At 41.0% G+C, this 22,409-nt stretch overlaps 1 protein-coding gene across 2 annotated transcripts; it reads right to left on the bottom strand.

Annotated features, from left to right (window-relative positions):
* Window positions 1–1,410: 1,410 nt before the first annotated feature.
* On the bottom strand, window positions 1,411–21,163 carry MNS1 (meiosis specific nuclear structural 1). 2 transcript variants are annotated; one of them, XM_034784647.1, is made up of 10 exons: window positions 20,714–21,163; window positions 20,092–20,319; window positions 17,820–17,947; window positions 14,466–14,568; window positions 11,812–12,041; window positions 10,719–10,935; window positions 10,522–10,629; window positions 7,259–7,516; window positions 5,063–5,188; window positions 1,411–1,838 (listed from the first exon to the last, which is right to left on the bottom strand). In XM_034784647.1, the coding sequence occupies exons 1-10, from the start codon at window positions 20,912–20,914 to the stop codon at window positions 1,740–1,742; spliced, it is 1,698 nt and encodes a 565-aa protein (XP_034640538.1). In that variant the 5' UTR covers window positions 20,915–21,163; the 3' UTR covers window positions 1,411–1,739. The 2 variants fall into 2 exon arrangements, with proteins under 2 accessions (XP_034640538.1, XP_034640539.1); XM_034784648.1 differs by lacking the exon at window positions 20,714–21,163 and adding an exon at window positions 20,690–20,711.
* Between the last annotated feature and the right edge of the window lie 1,246 nt (window positions 21,164–22,409).

Genomic DNA, 22,409 nt, shown 5'->3' with positions numbered 1-22,409 from the left:
GTTCAGAGTAATGACAGGTACGCAGTAAGTTTGTGCTGCTTCTGTCACCCATTATTAAATCTAAGTGGTTTCTCCTGCAGCAGATGAAGCTGTCAGGAGGAAACAGGAAATGAAACAATGGCCAAGATCAGTTACTGTCTGAGAGAATACAGGTTCTTGAGGAAACAATGGGGAAGTATTAATTGGGGAATACCCGAAGTTGCCATGGTTCACTCTTCCCAAACCAATATCTAAGCTATCAAAGAGGATATTAAAACCTAAAATGCTGGCCTAGGGAAGAATGGGGGTGGGGATTGTGTGCAGCTGTCTATGGGAAAGATGGTGACAGACTCCCTGAGAAGACAAACTGGCACAAGCAGCCTGTCTCTCCCAACCCAGCAATAGAGAACACTGTTCTGAAGTTTCCAAGAAAAGATATGGTATAGTTAAGACCAATCCCTATAAGCTTTTATTTTAACCCTTTGTTCTGTGTTGTTTATGTTTGCGTGACTAAACAATGCTTTGTTTTGAACAAGCTGTTTTTGATTCACTTTAATCAGCAGCTATAAGAAGGATTTTACAGGTTCCAAAGTGAATTAAGGCCATTTTCGTTCTGAATGAGTGTCGACAAAGGGATAACTAATCACTTCAAATTCACACCTTTAGTTAATTCAGATTAATTTTCCTGTGTGAACAAAGCCCAACCTCAGGCAAGACTGCATAGTACCACACAGAGAGGAGTTAAAGTAGTGAAACCTGTCCCCAGGTGCACTCTTGGAAATAAAAGTTGTCCTTGTCCCGTGATTGTGATAATTCTCTTTCATAAGCTAAGACATTTCCTAATGTAACTGGAATTCCTATCATCTGTCCATGAATCAGTTTCTAAAGTGACAGGTTTCAGAGTAGCAGCTGTGTTACATCTACCAATGTGATATGTGCCAGCATTGGCCAAATCGAACAGTCTCTATGAAAAGAATAAATGGACACAAATCTGACATCAGCAATTATAACATTCAAAAACCAATAGGAGAACACTTCAACCTCTCTGGTCACTCAGTAACAGACTTAAAGGTGGCAATCTTGCAACAGAAAAGCTTCAGAAACAGACTCCTATGTGAAACTGCTGAACTTGAATTAATATGCAAACTAGATATCATCAATTTAGGCTTGAATAGAGACTGAGAATGGCTGAGCCATTACACACATTAAATCTATTTCTCCATGTTAAGTATTCTCAGACCTTCTTGTCAAACTGTCTGAAATGGGTCATCTTGATTATCACTTCAAAAGTTTTTTTTTTTATTGCTGATAATTACTCATCTTAATTAGCCTCTTAGAGTTGGTAGGGCAACTCCCACCTTTTCATGTTCTCTGTATATATAGATATACTCCTTACTATATGTTCCATTCTATGCATCCGATGAAGTGGGCTGTAGCCCACAAAAGCTTATGCTCAAATAAATTTGTTAGTCTCTAAGGTGCCAAAAGTACTCCTGTTCTTTCTAAAGTGAACTCCCTTAGCAAGTCCATTTTATTATGCATGCACTGTTTGAGACATACTATAATAGCAAAATTTATTGATCCAAACTAACTACATCACTGACTTAAAAATTGCAGCTCTTGTAACCATTTAGAAAAAGCTCAGAACTAAACCAAGACCCTTTCTCATAACATTAAACAGGAATTTCTCACTATTAACAGCAGCATGTAGAAATAAGATGACATCTAGTGGTATGCAACAAAACAAATTCAGGGGAATTTCAGTTATCTTCTGAATACACATCCTCTTTTCTCTTCTGATAAGCCTTCCTAAACTCTTCACCAAGCATATTAACATCATCTTCATCTCTGAGTATTCCCTGCAATTAAGGAGAATGGGGAATAAACATTGTGCATGTTATTTAGCTCCTGTATATTTGGCCCAAGAATACATAAATTATTTCTTAGGTATGTATATGCAAGGCACTGTAGTACAGTGCCTGTGGTACTATTATGAAATTTGAAAATAAAGAATGAGTGGGTAGGCTGTTTCTTTTGTAAAGAAGCACAATTATTTTGGAGGTTGAGTTAATAAGGAGGCTAGAAGTTACCAAAAATCTTGCCTAATTGTTTTAGTTCTCAGTGGGGATGTGAAGTCAGTAAGGATAATGGCTTCTGACATCACATAATAGGGCAAAGTATTATTTGTTTGTGATAGAGCTCATCACCAATGCAAGTGAGGATATGTACATAGTAAAAGTTCTGCATGCACTAGTTTACTTTGAATCCAGCTAACAGAGGCAACAATAGCAGTGAAGACATCATAGCATGGGCTAATGAAATGAGAAGATGTCCAGGATTCATGCAAGGCCTGTACTATCAGCACTGAAGGCCACACGGTGCTGTCTTTATTATGATTATTACCTGAGCTAGTGCTGGATTCAATCTAGCTTGGCTAGGCTAGCCTATACACAGCTTTTGCTGTGTAAACATACTGGGTGTCTCTTGTAAGGGCCACAGCACAGAACCAACCTCCCAGATTTATAAAAATCCAGGAACTGCATTAAAGAGACTTTAGTCAGGTCACATATGACCACAAACTTAAATTCTGTTCAAGTCAGTTGTTACACAAAATAAAAGCCATAATTGGAATTTGAAAAAAAAATATTTCACTTTAACTATTTGCAATCCCAAATGGCAAACCATTATGCTAGTGCAAGACGACCTGAAAGTAAAACAAACAAAAAACCCCTTTCATGTCCTGTGCCCATGCTGAAAGAATTATGTCTTATATTCTGATAGGTTTCAGAGCAGCAGCCGTATTAGTCTGTATCCGCAAAAAGAACAAGAGTACTTGTGGCACCTTAGAGACTTAGAGACTAACAAATTTATTTGAGCATAAGTCTCTAAGGTGCCACAAGTACTCCTGTTCTTTTTTTGTTATATTCTAGTACTTATAACTTACACCTGCATTTTATCAGCTTAATGCAGTTTAATTTTTTTTTTTAATTTCCTTATGCGTTCTCCTAAGGTGCACAACTGGCAAGTAAAACAATCCCTGCTGCAATTATTTCTAGAATTGGGGGGGGGGGGGGAGGAGAAGAGGAGGAAACATTCCACTTATCTTAATGTCTGAAAGTTAAACTTTAAGACATCTTCCTTTCATAATAACTCACTTCAGGAGTAAACAGCATGTGTAAACAATACAATAGGTAAAGCTAAACCAGAGGTGGGCAAACTACAGCCCGCGGGACCCTCCTGCCGGCCCCTGAGCCCCTGGCCCCACAGGCTAGCTCCCGGTCCCTCCTCTGCTATCCCCCCTCCCCCGCAGCCTCAGCTCACTGCGCCATGCTCTGGGCGGCAGAGCTGCAAGCTCCTGGGGCAGCGCAGCTGCAGAGCCTCGGCCTGACCTGGTGCTCTGTGCTGCGCGGTGGCGTGGCTGGCTCCAGCCGGGCGGTGCGGCTGCCTGTCCTGGTGCTCTGGGTGGCATGGCTGTAGCGTTGCCAGCCACCAGTGCTCCAGGCAGCGCAGTAAGGGGGCAGTGAGCAAGGGGGGTTGGATAGAGGGCAGGGGAGTTCGGGGGGGGGGTGCTCAGGAGATGGGGGTGTGGATAGGGATTGGGGTGGTCAGAGGGGGGTTGAATGGGGGCAAGGGTTCTGGGGGCAGTCAAGGAGAAGGGGTGGTTGGATGGGGCAGGGATCGGGGGGGGTAATTAGGAATGAGAGGAGGGGTTGGATGGGGCGGTGGAGGGAAGTCAGGGGCGGAGAGTCCAGGGGACGGGGAGAGATGGATGGGGCGGGGGTTCTGGGGGGCCCGTCAGGGAGCAAGAAGCAGGGGGAGTTGGATAGGGGGTGGGGGCCATGCCGTGCCTGGCTGTTTGAGGAGGCACAGCCTCCCCTAACCAGCCCTCCATACAATTTCGGAAACCCCATGTGACCCTCAGGCCAAAAAGTTTGCCTGCTCCCAAGCTAAACCAACAAACCCAAAGAATGAAGGAAAGGAACAAATTAAGGAATGGGTGCGGACAGGAGATGTGCCTTCAACACGGTGAGAAACACACAAATTCCAGTCAGTTAATTCAAATACCAAACCAAAAAAAGGCCCATCTGGTATATCTTGATGTAATTATTCGCGCTCTGTAAGAACAACCACATTAGCAAAGGGTTAGGTGGAATTTGAAAATTCAACCTTCTAAGGTTTACAAATTCACACCTGGGTGCTCTGAATTAGAATACAATTAATGAATAAATGTTAGGCATCATATTTAACAGGATATCTGCATATTTAGAAATATTACTGTAAATCCTATTTCGTCAAGTATCTGATTAACCCTTCTCTGTTGTAGTTACAATGTCTTGTGTTCATTCTGAATGCAAGCTCTCTGATCGTCTGTGTAGTCTAAGATACTCATTATAATTATACTTATATTCAGCTACATTTCACAGTTTATTAACATGAAGCAGTCCCTCCTTATCTTTTGAACTTTCAAACTGCTAGAATGAGCAGAATGAGGTTTGAGTTTCATCTAAATACCAGAGTAATTTATTTTACTGCCACAGATGAAGGGCTAGGTATCACGGAGACAGGGCCAGATTCACTGTTGAGACCCATTCCCCATACACCTTCCAGCAGCAGAAAGCTAGTGGAAACTGCGACTGGGAAATACCATAAGTTAAGGAGGACTTTCTGGCTGGTATAGAGCTGATGTATAAGCCTCCAACTCTAGCCCTCCTCCTCCTGCCATATGGGATATGTTGGAGGAGGGAAAAACATGGCTGAATGTTCTGCACTTCAGCAATTCTCTGCTTCCCAGAACTCAGATCATGAGAAGCAGAGTGTCAGTTAGCACAGCCTTCAGCCTGCCTTTGCTTATGCTAAGAGCTGGGCAGCCCCCCCAACTTCCGCCCAACTACAGAAAGCCAAAATGGGTTTTTGCTCTGTGTACCCCTCACACAGGCCTGCACTGAGTGCAGGAATGTAGCCACAATATATTTTTAAAAAATTACATTAGTTATAGAAATTATCCTTGAGGTGTAATAGTTAAGAGAAAACAGATTTATGGGATGAATATTTCAAGTATTAGGGGAAAATATAATTCACTTACTCTAGGAAGATACCCCAATAATTTAGTTGCATGTTCTTTAAGAAGTTTCTGTCTCTCTTCTTCAACAATTGCATGAATATTTCCTTGTCGTCTCTCTTCCAATTGCCTTTCTTCAAGTTCACGCTCCTACAGAAAACATGTCTTCGTTACCCTTCTATTTCTGTTTTATGAAAATTAATTTCAACCACATATATAAACTGGTAAAGAAGGACTCCGTCAGTAGAGCAAACCAAGGGCTTCCACTTAATTGCTCAGCTTTTGCATCATCTTGCAAGAAAGTAACAAGTTTTTTTGTTATGATTGTTGCTGAAACAACACAAATTCAACATTTAAACAGGATGAGAAAGTGGCTGTGAAGGAGTAAATTATTGTTTAAATACATAATTTTAATAATTAGAAAACTTGAGAAGAGAAATTATAAGCCTCTGAAAGATAAGAGAGTTGAAGTTACTTTGCTGCTTACATGTTTACAAAAGTCCCTCTTTAAAAACTGATATATGAAGATATGATTCCCTGTGACCTAAAAGTATTTTCAGACAAGATAAAGTGTGTCCAGCAAAAGAAACTCGAAAAGAAAATAGACATGTTCTTCAGGCCAAACTGAATCCTCAGTAACATCCATACAACCCTGATTATCTTTAGCAGGCTTGCACAGGTGTAGCTGATTTGAAATTTAGTAAACAATTCTATTGATGTATAAAAAGGAACAGAACAGTACTAATGTGCAAAAGCAAGAAACTCATTTTTTGTTAATACAGTGAGCAAATGATACTGAATACACACAAGAAGCAGATCCACTGAATAAGAAAGTCATTTATACATAATCACTTTCAAAGTAAAATTGAACTAGTTAGACATTGCTTAGCACCTTTGGCTATATAATTTTTTTAAACATTCAGATGAGGGAATCTCAGATGGCTACTGCAGGTGATATGTAATTGGATTTGTTTCATATATACAATGTGTGAGCAATTTATCTGTCAATTAAATCCTTTAATTCCTAATAATTTAAATGCAAAGTATTATTTCCCTTTAAGGAAACGTACATTCAGTATTGGTTTAAAGTCTAAATTGTAGTATGCTACACAGCCATGTACCCTGCAGTATTTAAAATAGTGTAATGGCCTTTGATATATCAAAACTATGATGAAGTGCTAAGATTCTGGAGCGAACATATTTAGATATTCTTTTCAATGGATTGATTTTGTGCTTGTCACTTTTTGCAACGAGAGCCATTAATCTGGTACCGAGTCTGTTTTAATTCGTATAGTAATGCGATTTTAAATATTAAACAACTGTTTTACATTTAGTAATGATTTTGTATCTCTACCTACCTATATAAAAGTATTTGAATATGTGTTTTAAGTCGAAGGAGAATGTTAAAATATCCAAGATAAGAAAGGTCCTTTTTGACTCCAAAGCTAATATACTGCTATTTAGTTGGATTAACATGTGATATGTCATCTACTTTAAACAGATATGGAAAATTTTCACACTCTATGCGAGTATAAATTAGAGTAATAACTTTCTCCCTTATATTTTACCCTACTATAGAAATAAAAGATTCAGTGAATCAGTTCACATAGTTTTACTCCTAATTTTGTTTATAAAACATCTAGACTGATTACATTCCCCTTTTTGAGTGTGAGCCTAGTAGGTGAATGTTAACATGAATCTGCTTCCTTTCCTGTGCCATGATTCCTTTGGAAAGAGATGCTTAAATCTCAAAAGGGAATTTCGTGATTTAAACTTTTAAAATAAATTCTTTGGACTAAACCATCATTTTAAGACAACAGCATGTTCAATTTTTAAATGAATATTTTCTACAATGATGCTGAATAAAGTGACCTAAAACAGCACACTAAACCCCTGTTGTGGCAAGTATATATGCTGGATGGACCCCTGCAGAGTCTGTTGACTTCAACAGAGCTCCCTGTCCATAGAGGTCCAGGATGGTGGATCTACTTGCTCGATCAGGGCCTAAATTAATACATTCATTGTAAGTTTAGCCAAAATTAGCCATGAGGTGACTTCTCCATGAAAAATAAAAAACAAAAAGAATTCCCCATTCCTTGATTGAGGATATGGAAAGGAAAGCAGCAATCCTAACAAACTGCTGCAAATATTGTCTTATAATTTTAATAAGCTTTAGCTCATATTGAAATCTAGAGGGGGAAAAAAAAAGAAGCCTCTTACTTTGTCTGCAAGGAACTGTTTGTGACGCTCTTCAATAAGTTTTTCCACTGCCTTTCTGTGCTCAAGCTGTTTCATTCTTCGTTTCTGAGCATTCATCTGTTCAATGCGATCATCCTCTGCAAACTTGGCTAACATCTTCTGTCTGAAGGCCTCTTCTTCTTCTTGCAAAGCCTGCAGTACTATCTTCTTGAAGGCTAATTGTGCTTCATATGTTTGCCTTAACTCTAGACGCTGCCTAATTCTCTTCTCCATTTCTGCCTATAGAGAAAAGCCAACAAAATGCTAATACACTGCAAATACTGTGTACCATATCTACCTGTACTCACATCCTTGTGTCCTTGCATCCAGTTAAATACTGTCAACCAGTCTATGCTTAAACCCATAAGGAGGGGCTCAGATAAGTATCTGAATTGAAATAAATAGTATATTACTGGGGACCTACAAGATTCTCCCATCCTTCAAGAAGATTTTTACACTAGGATTTGCACTTGTTTATTGGGGCTATCATTCCTAAAACCAACAAGGATGGTATTAGGGAAAAAGTGTATAGCGTAACTATACAGTGCAGGATAAGTGCCATAAAATGCTGACCCTTCTAATGCCTTCTTATTTAGCCATAGTAAACATGACTTAATGGAGGATCAAGCAAAGAAGTTGATATCTTTAGCTATTTTGTCATGTGACATTTTAAAAACAGCATCTGGGATAATCTTCTCTGGAAAATCTTTTGGATTATTTATTGTAACTGTGGTTTTCCAGAATAAATAAGTGCACTTCAAAATTATGTGGACATGGTAGACATTCCATAGTTAAGACTGCAATGGTATTTCTATTATAATTCCAGTATTGTCATATGCCCTCTCTAAATCCACAAAAAAAATCTAAAACTGGTAGGTTAAGTTTGGGGCAAATGTAAAATTTTTCTACAAAAACTGAAGTGAACTGAACAAGCTACTCCTGAATGGCATCTAAAAAACGTTATGTGAAGAACTCAAAGTCTGATTTTTTTTTTTTATTGGCACCACCATGTAAAAGAAGGCTAGTAGCATGCACCAAACTCATCTATTTGTCATCTAGAGCACAAGTCCAATGTCTAGTTGATTAAACTTGAATTTTAAAGTTACTGACATTTCAAAGAGAATGGATCATTCGCTCCAACAAACTGTCATAAGCAGGACCGGCTCCAGGCACCAGCGTAGCAAGCAGGTGCCTGGGGCAGCCAATGAAGAGGGGGGCAGCACGTCTGGCTGCAATTCGGTGGCGGGGGCCGTCACTCCCTCTCGGAGGGAAGGACCTGCCGCCAGATTGCCGCTGTAGAATGAAGCGGCGGTAGAGCTGCCGCCAATCACGATGGTTTGCTATTTTTTTTTTGGGTGCTTGGGGCGGCAAAAACGCTGGAGCCGGCCCTGGTCATAAGAATGTCTGAGACCTAAACTTTCATTTTTAAAAAATAGTCTCCAGCTCTTTTCCATGAAAAAGTAAACCTCAAAATGTAAACCAATTGCCAAAGAGGCTTGTCAATAGCAAAAATATTCCCCCGCCCCCACCACCACCAAAACTGAAGTCAGTTGAACAAGCTGTTTGTAAAGTCAGACACATTTTTTAAAAAGGCATTAGCCACCACAGTTAGAAACTAACTTTTTTTGGGGCAGGGGGCAGATCCTAGTTTGATAGTGGAAAGGGGATACAATTTAAATTAAGTTTATCCAATGCATCTCACCCTAATCCCCCAATTCTTCAAGATACAGGATGCTTGTTGGGGCACCTCAGAAACCACAACGGACTCACTGAAGTCCCTCACAAATACCCCCAAACTACCAACAGCCTTATTAGAGTTAACAGATCCAAACAAGCTTAAATAGGGATGTCAGCCCATGAACAATTCTAAAGGGAGATTGTTGAGGGAGAATTATACTAGGTGGGTGGTAGGAGGGTGATACTTGGCTCCAGAAGAGCATTCTAAGACTCAGGAAGCGGTAAAGAGACCTGCTCACAAGCTTCGTAGGGTATGTCTACACTGGGAGCGAGCCTTCCAGCCCAAGCCAGCATGAGTTTCTTTACCCAGGCTGGGCGGCTCACTCACAGCTGAATGCAGACATACCCAGAGAGCTCTCCAGAGGCATCACCCAGATGGAGCATTACTCCAGGCATTTCCCAAGGCGTACAGGGAGTGGTCCTGCAGAAGCATTGCAAGAAAGGAAAACAGGAATGCCTCGAGATATACTGCCTTCCACATCCATCTTACTCTCCCCATTATACCCTGCACCTCAGTTTCCACAGCAGTGGAATTCTCTTCCTGTGCATATCAGGAGGGGAGCAAGAGTGAGGCTCCATTTCTGCAGACTTCCAAGTCAGCTTGCCTTTCCCCTTCCTGCTCTCCCCAGTGTCACGTTAGGATTATATCAAATATTAATACATGTTCATACAAATAACTTTTAAGTTCATGCGACTGGGAGTACCTATCAATAGCTTAAGGATAAAATCCTTACAAGAACACTGAACAAATAAACCATTAAAAAGTCAAGAAATTCAGCATTATAATTAAACATGAAAGAAACTTAAAACCCTTGAAAGTATGGAAATTCATATTAAAGGTAGCCAAACTGCTTTAAGTGCTTGTTACCGTCTTAAACTTGGAACCCAACTTTCAAATGCAATAAGCATTAACCTATATACAAGTCATGTTGTTGGCGAGGTAGCAGCTGCCAAAGTCATGTCAGAATTGATGGTGTAGAAAAATGCAAGATGGTAACCAGAACATCATTTTTAAGTTTGATATTTTACAAATGCTAGAGCTAGCACCTTGATGGATGCTGTTCAAATTCTTTCAGGATCAAACTTTTCTAAGCACCAGTCCTGCACCAGTGATCAAAAGGAGTAAAACCACCTCAATTACAGGGTTGGCTACCTGAGCTTAGCTGTAAATACTTTGTAAGATACTTTATTATTGTATATACACTACTAAATCTAAATATTTTTTTCTGTACTTCTTTGAGACTATTATTTCCCCCATTATTTCTCTCAATCTTCTGCAAGAAGTATGACAACATCATTATCTTTTGCCTCCTATCCACACAGGTTTATCTGTGCCTGAACTACGAAGGTAACACAAAACACCACTTAAAGGAGCCCACTGCATGAAGGGCCAAATTCTCACATTAGATACTTGTGGAAGACCCATGTGCATATCTAACAGGAAAATTTGGTCCAGGGAAAAATATTATACTTTATACTTATTGCTTTAACCACTAGCAAACACCTACCATCTCCCTTTTTCTATCTGCCTCAGCTTGTTCCTCAAGATATAGCTCTTGTCGCACTTGTTCCAGATCTTCACGCTCCTGTTGCTCTCTTTCCAGATTCTGCGCAATCTAAAACATGAGTAAGAAACATTTTTAAATAACAATCAGACATCAGACATTTTATAAGATTTCGAAGTTTTTGATAGCTATTCTAATACCATGTTCTGGAGCTTTTGTTTTCTTTCCTCACTTGCTTGAGCTTTAGCCATCCGATCTTCTTCTCTTTCCTGCTGCATGTTGGCAAACTCCACGATTTTCCTATTTTCTTCTTCCATTTCTTCATGCTTCTTTCTCCTCCAAATAGCCTGTTCATTTTTAAATTCTTCTATGTATCTCTGAGTTGCTCTCATTTTCTCTAACTTGAGCTGTCTTTCCCTATATGATGGTACAAAAATGTAAATACCAAAATAATTATTCTAAAAATTATACTTTGATCTTTTATTATTAATATGCTCTCACTCTTTGTAAATACTATATCCCCTTAGGGAAAAAAAAGCAGGTGCCTAGTGTCCCCAAGACCCTCCCTATTGCCTATTATTGTACTTAGTCTAAAAGAAGATCCCATGCCATAAATACGTTTCTTCAGGTGGTTTAAGGCTATACATAGCTACTCTACAGAACTTGGCATTATGTCCAGGCACATGCCAACAGAGACCAGGTCATGTGGCACAGTTTAATATCACGGGCTGAGCTTTATTTTGGAGTTGTAAGCTCCAGAAGAAATACTTTAAGAGCAGAAATGTTTCAGAAAGCAGAAACTCAGTTGTCTTTCTGATTAACTTACATCAGCCACCCAGAATAAAACCGCCTTCCCCTACCCATCCCCATGAGCCCAAGCTGCCACATACAACAGTCTGGCTGGACAGAACTGTCTGTGTCAGGTAGGCATGTGCGACCATGAAAAGTTGAAATCTGTGTTATGTAGCCATTTCTGGGGTAAAGAAAAAGCAAGGAAGTACTCCTTGAAATAAGCTGCAGATTTCACAGCTGGTCAACAAAAGCACAACCTGAGCTAGATGACAAAAATACTTATGCCCAAATCAGGAAAACACATGCTTCAATCCACTCCTATTCAGGAAAATACTTAAGGATGTGCTTAACTTAAAGCATGTGCTTAAGCACCTTTCCTGAATAGGGATGCTTTCCTGAATCAGGGCCACATTTTGTGAAATAAACATCATGAATTGGTTCATCTTATATGTGATCATATGAACTTTTTTGGTAAAAAATACAAAACCAAAAACAACTAACATTTGGTCTTCCTCATAGATCTTCCTTACGATTTCATCAATCATGAGTTTTTCTTTTAGGAACTCCTCATAAGCATCCTGCTTCTTTTTTTCTTGTTCCTCAAGCTGTTTCTCCAGTTCTTGCTGATAAAGTATTTTCTCCTTATTTCGCCTCAGTTCTGCAGAACTCTCTTCCATTATCACCCTTTCCTGCTCTTCCTTCATCTTTTGTGATATTTCAGCATCACGTTTCTGTTGTTAAAAACATTGTAAGATTTTTCCCTCCTCTCTTAGAAGTATAATCTGGAATGAAAAACTATAACGTATATACAAGCAATCTTATAGCATCTTATTGTACCATAAAAATGAAGCGAATGTTTTCATCCTGAAAGATGACCTACAAATATAATTACCAATGTGTGCTGAATTAACAGATAAGATCTGAGCACATATTACCCCAGCACCTAAAAGAAGATATGTATGTAACACTATGTAGAACGCCTCTCACAGCCTAGCTATTGATGAATTCTGAAAGGTCACTGGAATATGGTGGCTTAGCTCTGCAGACCATCTTTAATAAAAATGTTTTCTTTCTAGCAAAATAAATCAAAAGAATAAGGTATTTATTTAGAATGATGACATAATCAAAGTTACCTGCCTGTTTGTCAGCATTATCACACACATTAAAAGCATCCACGATTGTTTTCTGAAATTCTTTAAATATACATTTAATAGCAATAAAATTTCCACCAGTGTATTTTCTAAAATCAGCACACTAACCACGCACTGTAAAAATACACTGCTGCTGTTTGCTATAGCTTAATTCAAAAGAAGAGACTCTGTTAAACATTTAAAATAATTTGATATTATATTTAACCATGCAATTTAATTAACTATTGCTCTGATTGTTGCTATAAACTAAGCTTCTTTGCTATGGTCATATACTATCAACTAATTAACCTTTCATAACAAAAATCAGATCTACAACAAATTATTAGACCCTTAACTCGAATGACATTTTAGATAAATCAGCTTCACACTTAGGCTAACTTTAAAGGAGACACTTTCAGCATAGTTGCTTATTTTCAGCTGTTGCTGAGAATGAGGAGGATGAACCTGCTCCTACTTAAGTGAAAAGCAAAACAGGCTGATTTCAATGACAGCTGGATCAGTCTCTTACTTTCCATGCACCACAATGATTATTCAGCGTATTAACCCAATTTTGAATTTGTATACAGTGGTTAGGGTGACCAGACAGCAAATGTGAAAAATCGGGATGGGGGTGGGGGGTAATAGGAGCCTATACAAGAAAAAGACTCAAAAATCGGGACTGTCCCTATAAAATCGGGACATCTGGTCACCCTAACAGTGGTAAATACTCACAAGCCTGCATATTTAACTTGCTGGCTAATTAGCAACCATAAAAGATAGGAATGAAGACTTTATCATATACAAAAAAGTTTAAATTCTAGTTGTTACAGTAACTAGTCTAGAAATCAAAATAATTCCCGTCATTATGTAAAACTAAACAAATATTTTAGTCATTGGTATTTATGCTATCAAAAGTCAACAGCATAGTTCCTACCAAAGGGCTCTCTTCCAGTCATCTCTAATTCACATCATGGCTTCTGACCCAGGGAGTCGCTGTAAGCCTTCTGGACTGCACAGTCATGGAAGCAGTACTCTTTTTAAGGCATAGAATCATCATACCAAACCATGAGAAAATGCCACATAATGTCAAAGTTGGCATTACATCTGGGCTGCTCTTCTTCACACAGAGACATACTTTCATATGAGAATCAAGCTCTTGGGAATAACTTAAGGAAATATACTTGAACAAGCTAGGTGTGTTCCCTTATGCCCTAGCATGGGGTGGATGAATCAGCCAGGCTATTTTAACTGACAATTTTAATGGAGGAGACAGACTGAGAGAGTTTCCTAGACTTGAATCAGAGTGCTATCTGTAACAGATGGCAGAAGCCCCTCACCTCATTTCTAGCCACTAAGATGGGAGCGATACTACTCAATCCTGGCAGGTAATTCCTCCTCTTCCCCACAATATCGTAATGTCTCCTCACCCAACAAGGCTAGCAATTAAGTTACTGGCTGGAATAACTCCAGCATGGTGGAAAGAAATAGAAAATATGATTCAAGACATGGAGTTTGAGTGTGCAGGCAATGTGGAACTGAGTTAAATCCCAATACACTACTGCCAACCCAGAGCAGCTATACAACCCCCAGGAGCATATAAGAATTTGCAGGTTGTCCCGATGCAGAGCACTGTGACTCCTGAATACATCCACCAGCAAACAGCAGACAGCTCAGGCTGCGAAGAGGGCAAAAAAGCTTTGTAAGACTTCAATTCAGGAAAGTGTCCCTACTCAAAAGTGCACTTAAACACAGACTTATGTCCCATTGACTTTAGGGGAACTTACGCACGTACTTTAAAGAAAGACTTTCCTGAATTGGGACCTATGAGTTTTCTAAGACATTTGAACATACAATTCCTCTTTACTGGAATTCAATTAGTTTTCTTCAGGAAATCATTTCACATTTTTATTATAATAAACCAAAAATCAGAAGTCTTTAATACTATTCCATTTTTTTTCTAGGATCTGAGGTTATTTAACACAGTAAATGGACCTTTGTTTAGTGAAAGTCAGAAAAACAAATTACCATTTTCTCATATCTTATAGCTTCTTTTTCAGCAATCTGGGCAGCCCTTTCTTTATTCATGTAAGCAGATTTCAGTTTCTTCTCTAATTCTCGAAGTTCAAGACTGCAAAAACAATTTTTTTTGTCAATGAGAATGAAAAAAATTGAAGTTAATTGAGTTGCAGGAACAGCGTGAAAAATTCAGCCCATTACAGAATACTTAAATCGGAGGCCAGATCAACTGTGTTGGAGAGCTGAGATGACATAAGCACTGGACATGAAGTCAGAAATGGACCAGCAGCTGAACTCAAATTAAAACTGAAATATGGGTATAGAATGGTTTTGAAATGAAAAAAATTTACAGTTCTCAATTTAGTTTTAATATTTATGACAACCTACAACAGTTTGCAGATGGTGAGCTACTAAAGCAACTGCTGCTTCACTTTATTATTGCTGTTTCCACATTATTTAACTGTACTAAGTGTCAAGTATTAAAGGACACCAGCATTAATTAAGAACCAACTAACAACTGTAAAAAGAAATCATGCAGTTGGGCACCTGTTTAGATGTGCATGATAGTTTACAGATCTTTAGTTAAAATTAGAAAAAATTAAAATAGGTACGTTTCACATGTAAAAAGAATAGTACAGAAAGAGAATGTTTAAGAAACATAGGCAAGATAGAAAAGACGACGGAGAATTGATGAGAAATACTTTAAGACTTTTCCAGGAAAGAGAGACGATTCCTATGCTAGATGGTGGAATGAAAAAGAAAAGAAAAGAGACAAAAAATTTATGTGGAGGATTTTTAAAAACAAGAGGTGAAATCCTGGCCCTGTCTAAGTCAATGGCAAAATTTCCACTGACTTCAGCTGGACCAGGATTTCACTCATGGAATGCAAATTTAAAGTGAAGCTTGAAATGAAGACAAATTATTTGAGGATGGAGTTATGCTTCTTTGTACATACTGGAGTCTGGAGAGGTAGGATTTGAAGAGCCATAGAGATACCACAGTCAAACAAGACAGATGGAAAGCATAATGAGGAGCTGATATCAATGGTCTTTTGCTTACCGCAAAGTTATAAAAGGCTATTCCAAAACCTTTTTCATAGAGGCCAACTTGAAGTGATCACTGACAGAACAATCACTAAGCTTCTTTCCCTAACTAACATATTTAAGGATTAACCAGGATTCCTACTTAGCTTGACTTTAAATTGCTGCATAAACTGGTAGTATCTTTTTAATTCTATCTGCTCTCCCATAATGTCAATGTCATTTAATAATCTACTGCCATGATGTCCACTTGCTACATTACATTTTGTAACTAGCAGCTGTAAAAATCATTAATGCTCTGTCCTCGTCATTGAAATAGCTAGCCATTGTTCCTCATCATAATTCTGATGTAGCCTAGAAGTGAGCTGGTGAACAGAGAAGACGGTGCATGCTTGGACTATTATTGGAGATAGGTAATTCAAGCATTGCACTACATGACCAAACAGCCACTTTTGAAGTTACATGGGAAATTGTACTAATTCTTAAAAAAAGCCCAACAAGCTTTGGTATTCATGTCATTCTGTCCTTAATTTTATCAAGCATACCCCCCCAAAAAAGAAAAACAACTTTCCTTGGAAAAGGTTTTGTGAAAGGGATCATTGAATGAGAGGGAAAGTATTCATTCAGTAAGGTTTGAACTGGTTCTTATTTTAACCATATTAACATTCTTAGGCACATGAGTTACACTAGTAATTAAAAAAAATCATTTAAATATTGTGTTTCTAAAACTGATGTGGCTATTCCATTTAAAAAGGAAACTTATCCCTCTGTTAAAGGAGTAGAAAAACTAAATTAATTTTAAGGGACAAAATCCTTCCCCTAGTATGCATGTGCAACGCCTATTGATGTCAATGAGTATTTGTATACTCATGGCTGAGGGCAAAATTTGGCCCTAAAAATCTTCAGTTTATAACAAATCAGAGTATTTAAAAAATATCTTTCTTACTAACTTTTTAAATCGATGTTAATATGACTTAAAATTTGTGCTTTAAATGCTTAAAATTTATTAAAAAAAATTAGCACTGCTGAAACCACACACAGAATTTTGTCTAATCTGTTAACACCAATAGTATGTTAATAAGGAGTTAATGTTACAGTCAGGGCTTGTAGTTTTCCATGATTCCATAGCGGTGCCAGAGCAGATTTCAGGACTGATCATAGGAAAACATTGGAAACCGTCAGTTGTCAAACCTCTTTCCCCACTCCACTTGCCTCTTTTTCTTTGAGCCGGCGGGGGGGGGGGGGGGGAGCAGCAATTACCTTTAAAAAGATTTTTAAAATAGGCCAAAGAGGAGTAGCTGTGAAAGAGACAGAAAAAATAGACAAGAGGGAGAGAGAGGAAAAGAAATAGAAACTTTATTCAAATTGACCAGTGTTGTAAATAATGAAATTCTGTCACCCTTCTGTCCTGACTGACTTCTCATTCCAGATTAGATTTAAACTCCTTGCCTGCTAGACTCCACCAAATTCTATCTTGCCTCCATCTCATATTGTCTCTTGCCACTGTGTTACTCAGGATCTCTGATTCTCTAATTCTGCTTCCTTCTTTGTCCTCTTTGTATCCTCCCCACACACAACTGTTTTCTCTCCCTTCCACCTGTGTCTGAAATATCCTCACCAATTTTGTGTGCTTTACAATCTTCCTATTTTTTTAATTCCTCCTGAAAACACACCTCCTTTCCAGTTTCTCCAATAATGAACCACCCTCCCTTACTGATCTAACATACAGGCATACACTAGTCTTAAAAAAAAGGAACCAGGCATGAGGTCCCTTTCAAAAACTAACAGGCTCATACTCTTAGGGTGTGACTACATGAGCCACATTAAAGCACTGCCATGGCAGCGCTTTAACATGGCTTGTGTAGCCGCGGCACAGCACTGGGAGATAGCTCTCCCAGCGCTCTAAAAAAAACCACCTCCACAAAGGACGTGCTCCCAGTGCTGGTGCACTGTTTACACTGGCAAATTACAGAGCTGAAATTTGCAGCGCTAAGGGGGGTGTTTTTTCACACCCCTGAGCGAAGAAATTGCAGCCCTGTAAGTCCCAGTGTAGACAAGCCCTTAGTTTATTTAAACTTCCCTCTCTCCCTCCCTTGCCTGAGGGCACCTCTCACTGCATCCTATCCTGTGGCATCTGAATTAGGGCTCAACCCCAGCTGTAAAACAAAACAAAATAATAAATGGAACTTATTCCATTACTTCAATATAAATAAATATGTTTTGAAATATAATTTTCAGAATTCAGCATGAATCAGTTTTACAGTACTGGAATATTTATGAATTAAAAATGAGATTACTGTATTTGTTCTATATATAAAAATACCTGTTCTCTCTTATTTGCTGCCTCATTTTTTCATCTTTAAGTTTTTCATAGTTTAATCTTGCCAACTCAGTTGCCAGTCTTTCTTCCTGCTCCAGCTGCAGCTCTTTCAGTTTTTTGTTTTCTTCTGCCTGGCCAGAGCAAATAATTTCTGTAACAATTTTCCCCCCAGACATTTCATACACTCATTCTTATTATCAATCCGTTTAAGAGAATATTCAATTATAATAGTCAATTAAAAAACAAGATTTGGAAAGGACGTAAATGCTCACACTTTGGAGCATAAGCCAACCTCTAACTATTGAAGTTGGGAGAAAACTTTCCCTTGGGACAAGTTACACCATAACTGCCTACTTGCAGGGTTTCTTCCTCTGAAATAACTAGGGCTGGAAAATGTCTGAGACAGGATGATGGACCCTGGTTTGATCCACCACAGCAATTTGCATCAAGCTGTACTTGTTTTTCAATTAACAAACCATGTTCTTTCCTCATGTGCTGTTACTGTGCTAGAATGCGATTCATACGAATTTAAATATAATGCATGTTGTACAGCATAGCATGGGTGCATTAACATATATTGAGGATCTGGGACATGCCATAAAACCTATCGTAACAGTCAGTAGATTACTGTTTTGGAGATGGACAGTGCAAACATAATAGAAATTTCTTATAAATATGGGACAGGTAAGGAATAAAGCAAATTAATCTAGACATTTGGAAAAGAAAGAACCATTTGAAAATGGAATAGTTTACTTTCCTCGGGGATCTATCACTGCAATTACTCTGGAACAGGTTAAATAATGCTTCTGGTCACATAATCTATTACAGTTAAACATGATATATTGTGTTAATGTACAACTGTAAATACAGTAGCCCCTCACTTAACATTGTAGTTATGTTCTTGAAAAATGTGACTTTAAGGGCTGGTCTACACTAGGGGAGGGGATCGATCTAAGATATGCAACTTCAGCTACGAGAATAGCGTAGCTGAAGTCGACGTATCTTAGATCGACTTAACTCGCATCCTCACGGCGCAGGATCGACGGCCGCAGCTCCCCCGTCGACTCCGCTTCTGCCTCTCGCTCTGGTGGAGTTCCGGAGTCAACGGGGACCGCGTCCGGGGATCGATGTATCGCGTCTAGATGAGACGCGATACATCGATCCCCGATCGGCAGATAGTAATCGATCTATCCAGCAGGTAGTGAAGACGTACCCTAAGTGAAACGATGTTAAGTGAATCCAATTTCCCCATAAGAATTAATGTAATTGGGGGGGGGGGGTTAGGTTCCAGGGCAGCTTCTCCTACTCTGCAAGCACCAGGGGTGGGGGGGGCTCAACCCTCAGCCCGCCCACTCCACCCCTTCCCCCAAGCCCCCACCCCTGACCCGCCTCGTCTCCCCCTCTCCTTCTCCCCCTTTACTTTGCATGCTGCGTCCTAGCTTCTCCCCCCTCCCTCCCCTCTTCCCTTCTAAACGTCAGCAGCCAGCTGATTGCCATGTTGGGGAGGGAGGGGGAGCCTGCGTGCCAAGTCCTCGCTCCTCCCCCCCGCCACCTCCAAAACTCTGCAAGCCAGCTGATCGCTGCGGGCAGGAGGCGAGGGGAGGAGAGGGAAGTTGCTGATCTACGGGGTCTGCCGGCGGGCAGGAGGCACTGGGGGGGCGGGCGTAGGGAGGCTGCCGTTGTGGAGAAAGCAGACAGCCAAACAACGTAAGAGTGGAGCATTGCACAACTTTAAACGAGTATGTTGTTCCCTAATTGATCAGCAACGTAACAATAAAACAATGTTAAGCGGGACAACTTTAAGTGAGGAGTTACTGTATATACATACACATGCTCTGGATGGCTATAGTCTATGATATTTATTTATAATGTACAGCTTTAAAGAATACATTTCTCTAGACTAAATGGTATGCTCATAGATATCTTTTGTCTTCAATGAACAAAATTACACTATGATATCATATAGCCTGTTATTCAGTCCATGTTTCCATTTTGTAACTCTTATTTATAAATGCAATGAAAACGATAAGAAGCCCTGCAAATTACTCGCTCTGCTATGTTGCCTGTAAGATTAGCTAAATAATATTAGGTTTGGGGACATTTAGACATTGATTATTTTACGCATATGTTTTATCCTTCACTCCCACCCTTTATATGTTGCATGTCATCTTAGGTTGTGAATTTTCCCAAGCCGGAACTGTATCTTCATATGTGTATGTGTGAACAGTAACTAGCACACGTGATAGACACCACCAGAACACAACTAAGTACTCACTTTTTGAATAGCTTCCTCCATCTGCCTTTCATACTCTTCATCTTTCAGCAATCTTGTGAGTCGCTTCTGATCAACCCGTTCCTCAGCTTCCCACATCACCTCCAATTGCCTGATTCTCTCCACCTTTTTTTCATGTGCCAATTGGAGGAGATCTTTGTGATACAATTCCCTCATCTTTTTCTGATTCAGCTGGGCAGCATTCAGCTGCGGAGGCCTTCTCATCGACTCCTGCGTGGGGGGGAAAGGAACAATGTTATAATGGAGCAGAGCCACAATGCTGCAGGGATGCACAAAGTGACAGGAATTGAGCCAAGGGCGCCCTCTGGAGATTCATGAGAGAATAATCCAGGTTCAAATTCTCCTTCACTTACCGCACACTCGGATTTATCGACACAGCCCGCCCCATAATTACCTCAAACGCCATCGCCGTGAGTGAATGAGGTAGGACCAAGCAATGTACACAATGCAGCAGGTATGAACCGACAGGCCTTCCGCTCCCCCCCACCCCGCTCGGCCCATGGCCTCGCCGCTCCCCCCTACCCCGCTCGGCGCAGGGCATCGCCGCTTCCCCACTACCCCCCACCGCTCCTCCACATACGGCTCGCTGCCGCTGCTAACTCACCATCCTCTCGCACTCAAAGAGACCGCCCGGGGAGGAGCAACCGCTAACGGACTTTGGCAGCCTCTCCCCTCCCCCAAATCTGTAGTGCCCGCGCGCTGTTTGGGAACCGAAACCGTTGCCCTGGTAACAAGCGGCGGCTCCAGCTTCCGGGTCGACGCAGGCGGAGCGCAGAGGCCACCTGCTGGGAATCCGCGCTCCCATTGGCCAAGCGGGCGGCCCAATGCCGCTCAGCCTTCTAGAGACAGAATGCGCTGTCGCTAAGCAACCGCCCTTTCCGGTATTGGCAATCAGGCAATAGGATCGTTCGGGCTGAGGCGTGAACAAGGGTCTTGTCCAGGGCAAGCGACTTCGCAGCGACAAAATTCTACAGCAAGTGGCTGGAGGCTGATCCCCACCGCATCGGCCTCTATAGAAAATGGGGGAAGGGCCGACCACAGGGCCTAGCAGAGTCGGGCCTTGATTTCTGATGAGGCCTCTAGCCCTGGCTGCACTACAAATACCGAATAGAAAATGGGGGCTGGCCTAGGGTTACCATCTTTTAGTTTTTAAAAAGGAGGCCACTCCATGGGGACCCGGCCCCGCCCCTTCCCCGCCCTGAGCCCCTCCCCAACTCTGCCCCCTCCCCTGAACTCTCCGCCCCCTACTTCTCCCCCGCCCATGCTGTTCACGGGAAGCCTGAAACAGGGAGGGCGGCCGGCCCAGGCGTCTCCCGCCCGGCTTGGCTCGGGCCCTGGGGCACTGGCTCCCGGCCCAGCACCGTGCTCCCGGCCCGGCCCCGCAACCCCGGCTCCTGGCCCGGCCTGGCCCCACGCTTGGCCCGGCCTGGCACTGTGACCCCGGCTCCTGGCCCCCGGCCCGGCACTGTGCTCCCGGCCCGGCACCGCGCACCCAGCTCCTGGACTCGGGCCCGGCACTGTGCTCCCGGCCCAGCACCGCGCCCCCGGCCCCGCACCCCTGGCTCCTGCCGAGCACTGCCGGCCCCAGCCCCAGAGGCCGCGGCCGAGCACCGCCGAGCCCTCCCTCCCTATTTTCCCGGACATGTCCGGCTTTTTGGGGCTCAAATCCCCGTCCGGGGGGAAATCCCAAAAAGCTTATGCTCTAATAAATTTGTTAGTCTCTAAGGTGCCACAAGTACTCCTGTTTTTTTTGGAATCTCACTAATTTAAACTCATTTAATGATTAATTGATATTAAAAAACATACATTGGCAACATATATAATAATGGCTGAGAGCCCATGACTTCTCGAATCTGTCGCTTCTAACACTAAACTGAATGAATAGTCTTATCTCTGTGTTTCCACTCCACCTTCCAGTTTCAGATTACAGGTAATGCAAAAAAACCAGTTTCCGATTACAAATAATAGAAAGGGAAATGACTGGAAAAGTTTGCGCACCACTGTCCTAGACAGCAAGGGAACATCGCTCTGTTAATGCGCATGAATGAGGCTAATTGCAACCATAAACATTCATAATAACCATCAGATTTACTAAGGACCCCTCTATTTTGACAAACATTTGTGCAACAATGAATAAAAAATATCCAGTTGCCTCCTATTCAACAATTACCAGGGTGAATACCACTGAGGTCAGCTCTTTCTGTCTAGTAAAGGCATGGCCCTAACTGTCAACAAAAAAGAATGTTTTAGCTCTGTCCTCATAAAAGTCACCTGCCCCAGTACTTTTCAGTGAGGGCATA

This window comes from Trachemys scripta, chromosome 10 (genome assembly GCF_013100865.1).
Source record: "Trachemys scripta elegans isolate TJP31775 chromosome 10, CAS_Tse_1.0, whole genome shotgun sequence".
NCBI classification, from domain to species: domain Eukaryota; kingdom Metazoa; phylum Chordata; order Testudines; family Emydidae; genus Trachemys; species Trachemys scripta.
Note: the sequence above shows the minus strand (reverse complement) of the source record. Positions and strands in the feature narration are given on the sequence as shown.

Excerpts from the sequence above, each read along its gene's own strand:
- MNS1 (XM_034784647.1), bottom strand. The coding sequence starts at position 20,914 with ATGGGAGCGCGGATTCCCAGCAGGTGGCCTCTGCGCTCCGCCTGCGTC. Across the intron at positions 14,569-17,819 it reads CAGCAAATAAGAGAGAACAG|TCTTGAACTTCGAGAATTAG; the intron begins GTATTTTTATAT and ends TTGTTTTTGCAG. Across the intron at positions 1,839-5,062 it reads TATTGGGGTATCTTCCTAGA|GGAATACTCAGAGATGAAGA; the intron begins GTAAGTGAATTA and ends CCTTAATTGCAG.